The sequence below is a fragment of the Hemiscyllium ocellatum genome, chromosome 5 (assembly GCF_020745735.1).
Source record: "Hemiscyllium ocellatum isolate sHemOce1 chromosome 5, sHemOce1.pat.X.cur, whole genome shotgun sequence".
Classification (NCBI taxonomy): Eukaryota; Metazoa; Chordata; class Chondrichthyes; order Orectolobiformes; family Hemiscylliidae; genus Hemiscyllium; species Hemiscyllium ocellatum.
The window spans coordinates 64,678,410-64,691,151 of NC_083405.1; the positions used below are offsets into that span (position 1 = coordinate 64,678,410).

A 12,742-nucleotide genomic window follows, 5' to 3' on the forward strand; every position below is an offset into this window, starting at 1 on the left:
ACCCTGGGAAAAGGCCCACAACTATCCACCCTATCCATGCCTCTCAATGTTATATAACTCTATCAGGTCACCCTGAGTGTTTACCCACCCAATGAGTGACTATTTTGAAGTGTTAAAAATTTCCCTATATGTGCTAGTCACACAATGATAAGGTGCTGGGCAACAGTGAGCATTGGGGAAAATATGAACACTAACTTTGACAGGGTAGTAAGATGGGATGTAGCTAAGAACATGTATGATGCATGGCTTTGTACCAAGCAGTGAAAGATGAAGGACTATGCATTTGTATGTATACGAAGTGGCAGGCTTTTCACCTCTGTGCCCTGAAAAGCAATGCTTTGTGGTTACTGTCTCTTTATGTGCATGGTGAAGGGCAACTCCAGAATGTCAAGTGGGTACATAGCATGGATTCAAAAATGACATTGATGTCAGGGATCCCAGGATGTCCTGGCAGTGCTGAGCAGGGCACCAAAGGCCAAAGGCCACGGCACATGGGTGTTAATGAATGGGAAGATATTGTGAAAAACTCATCAGGCCTTGCAGGGAGAAATCCAGCATTTAACTCTCCAAAACGGCAAATTCTGGTAAGAATCAGTCCGTCTCTCTTGAATCGCTGACACAGGAACTGAAGGTTTGAAGCCTTTACTCAACAGTATTAACATACAATCTTAAATGTCATATAAAAAAAATTATATTCATACTTTCTACCTAGGTAAATATTTATGATGCCATACCTAATGGTCAAATATTAAATTACCATTTTAATGAACCTATGATGATGGATCAAGGAAAGACTAGGCAATTCTACATAAGCAGGCAACACAATACAATAAATAGAGTGAACCCATGACACAACTCCTAATGAGTGGTTCATGTGGTCATTGGTAGAAGTTAGCACATCATATCAATGGCACAAAGCCGCAGCAGGACTAGGCAAAGAAAAATTAGAAAAAGAAATTCTCAAAAATAGACTGACACATTTTATAAAATGAGTTGCTGTTCTGCATTATTAACAAAAGAATCATTAGTGTAGGAAATGTAAGGCACATCGATTTTTCAGTTTCATATTATATGTCAACTGGAATAGATTTAACATTTATAATAGTTGATGGAATCTAACAACTACTAGTTACCTTTTCTTTTAACCAGCAGCACAAGTTCTCTGGAGTGAGATTCTCTGCTTGCTTTTATGAACATTACAACTTGGTCATGAGTATGTTCAGAGATGTCTCTGCCATTAATCAACAATATCTGATCTCCTTCATTCAGTTTTGGCACACACACGTCAGCCTACACAACAAATGTAAATAAAAATGTAAGATTTTGGAACGAAAGCAAAGAAATACTAAGTACATGAAATGTTAACTACATTTATTATTTGATATGACAGCATTCTGGTTCCATTTTGAGTTATACGCTATGTTTTTATACTATAAATGTTTACATGTCGTTCAACAAAAATCTACTCTCAATGTTCAAGTCCTAACAAACCCATCTCAGGATTCAGACAGACATTTGTTCCAAACTTCCTCTCTATTCAGCCAAGAATTTAAAATTTTGTAATTTTTTTTGAGAGTGAATAATTAAATATTCTGTATTAACTTAGAAAAGAGGAATTATTTGAATTTCCACACATCTCAACTCTGAGCAAATTAATTGCATTCCTATGTCCTGAATGATTGCTAGACCTATCGTTTAGATTATTTGTCCTGTTTCATTCCCAAAATAAGAATCCAAAAGTATAAATATCACACCGTCTCTTTACCTTCTCATCTCCTTATCAACATGTTTAATTTCTCCCTTTTGCACAATAATCTTTCCTCCATTTCTGTTTCTTCTACACCATCACTGGTGACTTGAGTTATCATGAGATCTGATCTTACTGGAATTGTGTACAATTTAAATAGATGTACCATTTATGCAATCACCTGATTGTTACGGTCTGAATCAGTTTGTGGTGCTTTGGGATGATGGCCTTAACAATACAATATACTGAAGGAAGCATGCATTCATGCAAAGGCCTGCAGAGCTGAATTGTATGTCACAATGGTGACATACTCATTTACTTTCCTATTATTGGAACCAAACTGTATCTAATATTATTTATATGTTTTTAAGGTTCACAAAATAGTACGCACTTAAATTGTAACCAATGCATGACCACTGCTTTTACTTCTTATGGATATTTAAACTTGATATTCCTGGAACCTCATAATTGAAAGTACACTGTACCATCATCCCTTCATGCTTAGTCTCTTACTGAACCCCTTTTTGATTCGCTCTCTTTGACTGCATTTGAGGATGTTGTGCTTTTGTCCTTATCTAAAGGAGTTGAAAGTGCTGGCTATTGGATAACCTAAGATTGATCTCCAATGCCTAAGATTATTTATATCTTACCCAATAGTGTCATTACTGCTCCCTTAACCCCAAGAAATATTCTAGAAACTTATGTCTTTATGTCTAGGAAAATCAGACCAATGATTTCTAACTTACGTTTTCCAAATTTACATTTATTATCAGCAATAATTTCACTTCTCTAATTCCATCTAGTTACTATTAATGTCTAAGAGCTATATATTTTTACATAACTTCTACTTCTAACAAGAACAGATTAATTATGTATTTTTGAGGACCCACTCTCTTTCCTTTAGCAATGCTCACTTTGGAGAAGGTTGAGTTGCAGGTCTGGTCTTTCTACTGTAAAGACAGGCACGTGCAGATTAAGAATGTAGAGAGAATAATATGGATCTTCAAGAGTTAGAATTGAAACACAAAAACACAGGCTTTTCATCACAAGGGATAATGTGAGAGATGATGTCAATTGCAACAGAAAAGCCAATAAGTTGCTAGAGCCTACATCAATAGATGTCATACAAAGATATGGCTCAGCAAAAGCAATAATGGACAGTAACTCTGTAGCACAAATGTGCATGAGGTCTTTCATTTCTTTGGCAATCTACTTGAACAACTGAGCAATCATAAAACAGCACAGAAGTGTTGCACCTGCTGGGAAACTGACAGCATAGACAATGAGATTAGAATTGAGTATTTTTACTTAGTTCAAGACCCAATGGCACGAGCAGTTATGGAAAAATAATTTACATAGTTACTAATTAAATCTTATACATGTGACTATTAAACTCAAGGCTGATGTATGTGTCTTCGTATGGTCATTAAAATTAACGCTTTACCCATAATATATGAAATGAACTAGTGAACATATTAGTTTCTAGACTTTTAAACTGCTAAAATGATGAAGAAGGAACTATTCTATGTTTTGGTGAATTGTAGTGAGAGTCAAGAACAGCAGTTGTTCGAATTCACTTTGATTTGATGAGATTCTAATGAAAGTAGGAGCAAGAAAGCTGCTCACCCAATATCTGACCAATAAATAAATTTAGCAGTCACTTTCTCATTCAGAATGGTATTTGATACTATTAAACTGTTAATGTCATGTGCTAAAAATTCCCTTAAGCAACTGATTGGAGATAGACCTTTTATTTAAAGTAAGCAAACAGAAACTGCCGGAAATACTGTACAATAGTTAACATCTCTGAAAAGAAACAGTGTGTTTAATGGCAGAATTCAATCCCAACCTTTCCTGTCCCCTCCCGCTAGGAGATGCAGGGCTGTGAAGGCTTGCAGTGAAGAATATTTCCAACTCTCTCCAGTTAACTGGGGCAGTGAGGGTTGAAAATGGCCTGCCTAGCCTTGATACCAACTGGGTCAGAATCATTTTTGGCTCAGAAATTAGGCATTTGGCCCACTTGGTCCATGCTGGTGCCCTGCAGAGCAATCTTGTCAGCCTACTCTCCCTGCTCAGTCCAAGTAACCCTGTAAGTTTTTTTTTAACTTCGAAATGTCATCACCCATACACTGTACAGCCACAACATGATGTCCCAACCCCTATACTCAATGTACTGACCAATGAAGGCAAGCATGCCAAATGCCTTCTTCACCACCCTGTCTCCCTGCAAATCCATTTTGAAGGAACTATGCAATGGCACTCTTAGGTTTTTGTTCAGCAACACTCCCCAGGGCTGTACCATTCCTTAGGTTCTGATGTCAATCATGTCCAAATGCAACATGACCAAACAACATATCCAAATGCAAATCCAGGCTTGGGCTGAAAAGTGACGTGAGATTAACACCACACAATTGCCCAAATAAAATAATCATCTTCAATAACCAGACAAATCATCTATCGTCATTTGATATTTAATGGCGATACTACAGCTGAATCCCCCACTATCAACTGGGGTTTACTGTTGACCAGAAACTGAAATTGAATAGCCTAGTAAATGTTGCTACGAGAGCAGTTCAGAGGCTTGGAATACTTCAGTGAGTAACTCACCTCCTGGCACCCCAAAGACTGAGCTCCATCTACAAGCAACAGGTCAACGTGATGGAATACTCTCCTGTTGCTGCATGTGTGCAACTCCAATATCACTCAGGAAGCTTGACACTATCCAGTACAAAGCAATCCAATTGCCTGGTATTGCATTTGCAAACATTCTCACCCTCCACCTCCAATGCTCAGTATCAGATATGCACGAAAAATATTTAGTGTGACAATACTGTGGCTTTAAGAGGTGTACATGGTCCTTTCTTTTAAAATGGAAAAAGGTTGAAACAGAGGTGCCAAGCCATCTCCCTTAAAGCCAATAAACAGCTTACGAGGTGTTGTGTGTATTTTCTAAAGTTGGAACGATAGAAATGGCCCGAATGGGTGGGATCATGCTCCCACAGAATCTGGATTTTTAGTTACACTTTTTTAGTACCAGTTGCTGCTGGGGTCTTGAAGCTGGATGAGGAAGCTATTTTTCCTCTCTCTGTTTCAGCTAAAAGCTGGGGGTTCTTTTCCTGCTGCTAGAATTACAGGTAAGAAAATATATATTACTGAATCTGCCCTTGCCAAGGGTGTTAATGGGATGTTACTATGTTGCAATAGTTACTGTTTATCTGTAAAAATGATTACAGTTAAAATTATTATTCTCCTTTCCAATTTCTTCTTTCTTTTGTTGTATTTTACTTATAGTGTAAAAGTTGCTTTGCTTCAAGATTGGTAGTTTGACCGATCAAATGGCATCTGAAATACAATGCCTGGCACTAGCCTTTAAAATAAAAAGAAAGGTTAATGCATCATCTTAATATATTTTGAGGGGATTTGGTCTGGCCTGCAACCTTTCAAACCCACAATCAATAACATCCAGAAGGACAAGGACAGCAGATGTCTGGCAACACCATCATATTCTCCTTGAAGCCATTTACCATCATGATTTGGAAATATATTACTGAGCCTTCAATGCCACTGGGTCAAAATCCCAGATCTCTCTCCCTAATAGTATTGAGAGTTTTCCTTTCGCACATGGACAGCAACAGTTTAAGGCAGTAGCTCACCACCACCATCTCAAAAGGCAACTAGGAATGGGCAATAAATGCTGGCTCAGTGAGAGAAGACCACTTGCCCTGAACAAATAAAAGAAATTTTGAACAATAGAGGCTGGAACACAAATTCTTGTAGAACACCATTAAACATAGCCAGCCAATTAGTGTACCTGCCCATCACCCTTACATTTGGGTCTCCTGCCATTCAGCCAATTTTTTTAACCAGTTCAATAATTTGCCTCCAATTCAATGAAATTCAACTTTAGCTGAATCTTCCCTGTATCCTGACACTTTATCTATTGCCTTCCAGAACTTCAAGTAAACGATATTTATAGCCAATCCCCTGCTTTAAGTACTTTCAAAAACGTCAATCAAGTGAATTAACCATCAATTACCATTTACAAATCCAGTCTCTCTCTAATGAGGTGAAAAATTTAAAGGTGTTCAATCACTTTATCCTTTATATGTGGACTCTGAATTTTCTAAGTACTCCATTATTCCCTGATTACCCTCCTTCTCCTTCCTTAGTAGTTGTGACATACTCAATATTAAATTTCCTGAATCAGGACTACTTTGGAAGCTTATAGTTAGCACAACCCCAATAGCCCTGCATCTCACCCATTTCCTTTAAAACACAAGAATGGAAGCCATTTCATCTTAGAACGTCACTCTCTGGCACTGTCCTTTTTTCACTGCTCTCATTTGTTTACATTAATTTTGGTCTTTTATTCAACATTGGTTTCCTCAATTATCTGGCATGCTGATGTCTTTCTCCATTAATACTAGAACAAAGTACTTACTCAGAGTGTCTGCCATTCCACTATTTTCATTGACAATATCAGTTGTCTACTTTCACAAGACCAATACTGCTCCAAATCAAACGTACACAATTGTAATTCTTTTCTCCCCTCTGTTGAGCTTAATATTCCTTGACGGCATCCCTTTAGTAGTTCTTAATCTTGTGCTTTACAGTTTCATTTTAGTCTAAAAATTTATGTTGTCTCTTAAGTGTGGTTTCTTGACTCTGTTTGCCTTTTTGGAATGTAGTATTTTTGCTTCTTCGGGGAGGTGATGGCCTAGTGGTAGTACCCGTGGACTATTAATCCAGGTTCAAGTTCCAACAGGGCAGATGGTGGATCAATAAAAATCTGGAATTAAGAGTCTAATGATGACCATGAAACTATTGTCAATTGTCAGAAATACCCATCTGGTTCATTAATGTCCTTTACAGAAGGAAATCTCGTATTCTGACCTGGTCTGGCCTACATGCGACTCCAGACTTACAACAATGTAGTTGACTCCTAACTGCCCACTGAGTAATTAAAGTTGGGCAATAAATGCTGGCCTAGCCAATGACACCCTCATCCCGTGAATGAATTTTTTCAATTTACTCTAAACGTTTCTGTCTCATTTCATTGAAATCAGGCCTACCTGTATCTAAAATCTGAGCAGCTGTTCTATGTTTCCTCATTTCAAACACTGTATTAAATGTAATCATGTTATGACTGATATTAGATAAATGATCATGCACCATTAGCTATCCTAAATACGGTTTGTGAGTCATTTCTAAATCTAATATAGCATATGTTATTTCTGGCTCCAAGGCATATTGCTGCAGAGAAGTATTCCACACAAGCTTCAAAAAAATTACCACCTTTCTAAAATATTCGAGCACACCTATTTCAAATCCATTTTAAACTTAAAATTACACTGCCTTTACCACATGCTTGTCTAATCTTTGCCTTTATACAACCTACCATGTCAGGAAGGCTGCACACAACTCCCATTAGTCTTAAATGTTTTCTTACTTCCTCATTTCACCCAAAATGTCTCCACACACTATTTTCCTTTCACTACATACAGACGCTTTTAATATTTTATTTGTACCTTGCTGATTTTTCTCTCCTGCTTTAATTACTTTACAACTTCTCCTTATCCATATTGGCTAAAGCACAACTTTTGACTATTATTTTACTCTTTTCCTGTTCATTTGTTCGGGGAGAAAGTGAGGACTGCAGATGCTGGAGATCAGAGCTGAAAATGTGTTGCTGGAAAAGTGCAGTAGGTCAGGCAGCATCCAAAGAACAGGAGAATCGACGTTTTGGGCACGAGCCCTTTTCAGGAATCATTTGTTCATTTGTTCACCAACTAAGATCTGTGCTACCTTTTTTATTTGACCGTCACTTCTCCACAAATCATCCCATTACAAGTTTAAAGGGCAAAAAGGAGGATCCGTTATGTACCTCTCTCTAGATGAAAGTTTGGAACCTTCTTCCTAAAGTATTGTGTGTACCTACACAAGAACTGCAACAATTCCAGAAGGTGGCTCACCACCACCTTTTCACAGGCAATTAGGGATGAACATTAAATACTAGCCTAGCCAGTGATGTTCACATCCCAAAAATAAAAACATTTTAAAAAAATCTTACCAGTCCTACTCCTCCCCATCTATCATTTTCCTATTGTTAGTGTATAACATAATACATTTAGTTCCAATCCTGATCACCTTACTGTCATAGGTGCCTGAAATTTATTCAATCTGTTTCTTACATTCACTTCATTTGTGCAAACAAACCTTGTTTGAGCTTCACTCCATAACCTTTTCTCCTGAATTTTAATCTCAGATTTCTTAGTGTGTTGCTTCGCTTACTTTATCTTTTAGCTTTCCTTTTACCCATGATGCCAGATACACAATTTTTATGGTTATTTTACCCTCTTGCCTTTTTTTTAAAAAGCTATGATGTAAGCTACCTTTTCTATCTGATGTCTGCCCCAGAATGATTTGCTGTTAGTACAAGTGCTGGTGTAGGATTTTGATTTTGAATTCTGTGAAGCGGCAAAGGAAAGCTATCATAATCATAGCTGGGTCCAAAACATGAATAATTTTGGTTGGAATTCACAGAGTAAACTAGATTCAGAGGCAGCTGGTAAAGGTGCGTGGGGTGAAGTACTGCTAGGAGACGGAGTTCTTGGGCATGATCAAACATGACAAATGAAACAGAAAGCAACATAAATGAAGAAAATGAGAGAGACAAATAGAAATCCTTCTGGAGAGGAGAAAAGAAATTAAGGTGAATCGAGCTCGGTAACCATAATACAAGGATCATTTACTAGATTGAGAGACTTCTACAATATAAATAAAGGCTTAAGGAATATAAGTGACAGAAGGGCATCTTGCAGAAGAGGAGATCTGAGACCACTGGAGCAGTTCTATTATGGTCAAAGTCTTATTCCATAGAATTAATTTTCATGAGTGAGTTAAAGGAATTAGAAAGTAAGCAAGTATAATTAGAGAGAAGCACAGCAGAAAGAAATCCAGCAACTCCAAAATTATATTGCTCACCAATGAAGAGTAGCAGATTGTTAAGAACTATTTAAAATCTCTATGGCAAAGATTCTCTCAAAACAATGGAAAGGACGTGTAAAGCTGGTCAGGAAGTTACAAGGGTAAAACTGTCAGATGTAATGACTTAGCAGTGAGACATTTATTGCAAATTTCAATTACTTCCCTAGTGGTCTTTTCTGCATGCACTGTGTACTACTGTTCTTAAGTGAGAGGCCAATAAATTGTGCAAGAGATCAAGATTTTACACCATCTCTTTCATTGAAAATTGAGACTCTGAAGCAGATAGATACAAAAAAGTTCATTTTTTATAGATGCAGAAAACAAGAGATTTAGTGCAGTTACTGAGGAAGTCTTACTCACTGGTGATCCTGGGCTTACTCTTGACACAATGAGGGGCATTTTCTGGTCAACTCCACCCTGCAAGTAGACAGTGGAGTGGAAAGATGCTTTAGGATTATACACACAAAGAAAGATGTTAGAGTTTACAAAATCTGTTGTTCATAGATTTTCTATACTTAGACTTTGTTACCCATTACACTTGCATAGATTTTTGTTACTCTTAAATATATTTTCATTTCAATAAATCCTGGTAGCTTCAATATAAAGGCAATTGGGTGGAGTAGCTTAGTTCAGCTAAAATTTAGTTGAATTAATAACAGTTGGTTCTGCTATAATGGGGTAGTTCTATTCTTGTGCAATCTTGTGTTATAGGAAAATTGCACAATAGCAATGCCATTTAAACTAAAGGGACTAAAGGTTATAACCAATACATGTTAAAAGATTGCACTTTAGAAAGTGTTGCCAATTGCAATACAATGAATTCACATTAATGAAACATTCATTATATCATAACAACCTGTTCAACAAATGAGACTGAAGATTAATGACTGTATGTAGAGAAATTTATTCATCTTGACATTTGATGGACTCTGCAAAATCAAAACTCTCGAGGTTTAGCGAATTGTGAAAAATATTTAATTAGATTTGAGAAACACAGATGAACAATAAAGTGCCATTCACTTCATCTCATCTTCATTGAAACCGGCCTGTCATATATTCTGAGACTGTAACCACTTGATCTGGACTCCCGCTCAGCCACAGGAAACATCATCCTGGCTTCCAGTATTGAAACATAATTTACAAAAGAATTAAAGTAGAAAAAAATCCAATTTCCCCTGTTCATGTGTAAACCCCCAAAAGTTAAAATGACTGGTCAGGGAATCAGACATCATGCAAGTTTGCTTCTCATATTTAGAAAACGAAATATAATAAATCTTCAATTTCAACCTGGACTTGTGACTGCCATTTCATTCTGAGAGCTGGACTGTTGGTTTTGTATTATACTCTTTGTTACTACCATCCTTGGCTTCCTCCATCGCCATAACAAACCAAACTGCAAATTGGAGGAACAACACCTCACCTTCCGCCTAGGCAGCCTACAGTCCTGAGGACTCAATGTAGAGTTCTCCAATTTCAAATAACCTCCCTTCCCAATACCTCCCCCTCCCTGCCAACTACCGGATTCAATTCTCCCACTGACCAACTTGTACCCTCTGCCTGTCTTCACCTAACCCCACTTCACTACCCTGCCTCCACCACCCCCTTTATCTGCAGTTCCCACCACACCCACCCCCAGTCCTGAAGAAGGGTTACACCTGAAACATCAACTTCTCCACCTCCAGAGGCATCCTAACTTGCTGTGTTCTTCCAGCCTCCTGCTTCTCTACCTTAGATTCCAGCATTTGCAGTTTTTTTTGTCTCTGTACAGGAAAGCATGGCAAAGAAGGTTAAATTTATCACATTTACCTTTAAGTTGAAACCAAACTTTCCTTCTTCATCAGGTATCATGTGAACGCAAAGAAAGCCATTATCACTGTTTACCAGATCAGTCTGAAGATAAGAACAAGTGAACTTTACTATGCAGGACTGAATCAAAAGATACCATTAGAGTGAGCTCCCCAAGCTGAGAGATAGGATACCAAGTGTGGTTATAAGCTGAAATTTGCGTGTCATGAGCTTTGAGTCAGCAATGACTTCCAAGTGAGAGTAAGTTTGGGAAGTACTGTACTGGAGTCACTCAATTTATGATCAACGTAATTATTCAGATTATACTTTGCAATGTTATAGTTGAAACAGAAAATCAAGCATCAACTTATGTACTTATTTCACCATTTATAAAGTGGGGTCCCACTGGACAGGTGAGAGAGAACTATTACAGTTCTACTCATCATGTTTAACCCTAACATGAATTTTTATATGAAACATGAATATAAACATGCATCTCAATTATATATAGTCCACAGTAATAACATGTAGCAAACCTATGATAATACTGAACCAATTAAAGCAGACTTTTGGACAGCTGAACAGATTCAAATTGATCACCTGCCCTGCGTCAAGACATTCTAAATTCACCTTTAGAAAATTAACTTTTTCAGTCTCTTCCTTTTTCTCTGGTTCCTTCAACTACACACAGAAATATTGGAGAAGGCTGAAGGGGGCCTCAGACAACATACACCATTAGCCTAAGTTTTGAACTGTCTTAAAATTCCAACAATATTGAATGCAGAAAACTCTGATTATTTTTAGTGTTTTGGCTTATAACTTGAAATTAAGAATTTGCTTGTGGGATTGAATTCTAGGCTGCTTTAATGTTCAATGTTACTTTTGCATCAACCCACAACACTAATTTTATAACATAGCTGTTTACTTGACTTAGCATCAATTAAAATTAATTACACAAATAAGGAGCTTCCTGAATTTTTGTTATTTTGCCAGTGGTGACTGGTTTTAACATTCATTTCTCCTAATGTCAAGATATAGCTTAATAAAAAACCCAAAAGAACAGTGGATGCCATAAATCAACATCTGTGGAGAGCATTATAGCACACTGGTTTTGATCTAAACAGCAGGACTTCAACATACCTGTGTTCTGAAAGGTCAAGTGAAATTTATTTTTAGCTATCCCAAGTTACTAAAGATGAACAGTATTGTTTTTGAGGCTAGAGGTCATGAGTCCAGTTGCAGAATTGCAATGTTTCTATTCTTCACAAATATTATAATACCATTTTTGCCCACTGGCTGATTAGAACCAATACTTTAGTGTCATAGCTAACAAGTACAATATCAGCATCAAGCAAGATAAGCATATTTGGTAATTCTGTGCTTTCAGAGAATAGACTTTTGACTATGAATACATGTAGAATAGGAAAGTTAGAAGAGTATTAGCTTAATTACTGCTTCACATATAATGTATCTAATACAAATAGAACAACTTTAAGATGTAATAGAAAATAATTTAGTCATTTACTTTTTCATTTTCAGTGGAGTTAATACTCAGTACATAATTAGTTGTAATGAGTCTAAGCATTAAATTCAGAAGATAGCACATCTAATTTGATTTGTGGAATGCATACTTCAGCAAAAACTTTCCTAAGAACCTTTTCTCAATATGCAAACCTATTTACTGCCCGTAGTACAGCAGTACACACCGATGGCACTCATTTATTAATTTAAGTGGGTGACTCCTTGCCAGTCACAGATTCATTTAGTTCGGTGGCATATATTATGGTAAGAACAAAAGCTAAGAAAGTGTTCAATTTTTTGTGGAATTTGCTTTTACAAAATCCTTTCAGATATTTATTTACTTTGAGATTATGTATTTAAATACTAAAGATCCCATGATAATTACCAGCACACTGTAGCAATTAAACTCCAGGGGTTTAATTCATATGAAACATTACAGACAGTGATACAAGAGCAGCCATTATCATGGAATACCAACCAAAGTATTACCATTCTTAGCACTTCTCAAACATTTTAATTATAGCCTTCATATTTGTATCATCCATCTGCTCACTTCATGCCTTGGTAAGCCCAGAAGAGATGAGAATTAAATTAATTACAAAATACCTTCGGGCAACAAAAATAGCAAATTCTGGCAATCCAAGAAGGAACAAAAGTGAGAATTCGCAAACTTGTAATTTAACTTGAATTATGCTATTAATT

General features: G+C 36.9%; 1 protein-coding gene across 4 annotated transcripts in view; it reads right to left on the reverse strand.

The window, feature by feature from the left end:
- LOC132815728 (tyrosine-protein phosphatase non-receptor type 3-like) overlaps nucleotides 1-12,742 on the reverse strand; it is a 215,342-nt gene that overhangs the window by 74,327 nt on the left and 128,273 nt on the right. For all 4 annotated transcript variants that reach the window (XM_060824825.1, XM_060824826.1, XM_060824827.1 and 1 more), the window contains 3 exons: nucleotides 10,541-10,624; nucleotides 9,095-9,151; nucleotides 1,134-1,290 (listed from right to left, as the gene is read on the reverse strand). In XM_060824825.1, the coding sequence (XP_060680808.1) occupies nucleotides 1,134-1,290; nucleotides 9,095-9,151; nucleotides 10,541-10,624 (298 nt within the window). The remainder of the gene's footprint in view (nucleotides 1-1,133; nucleotides 1,291-9,094; nucleotides 9,152-10,540; nucleotides 10,625-12,742) is intronic.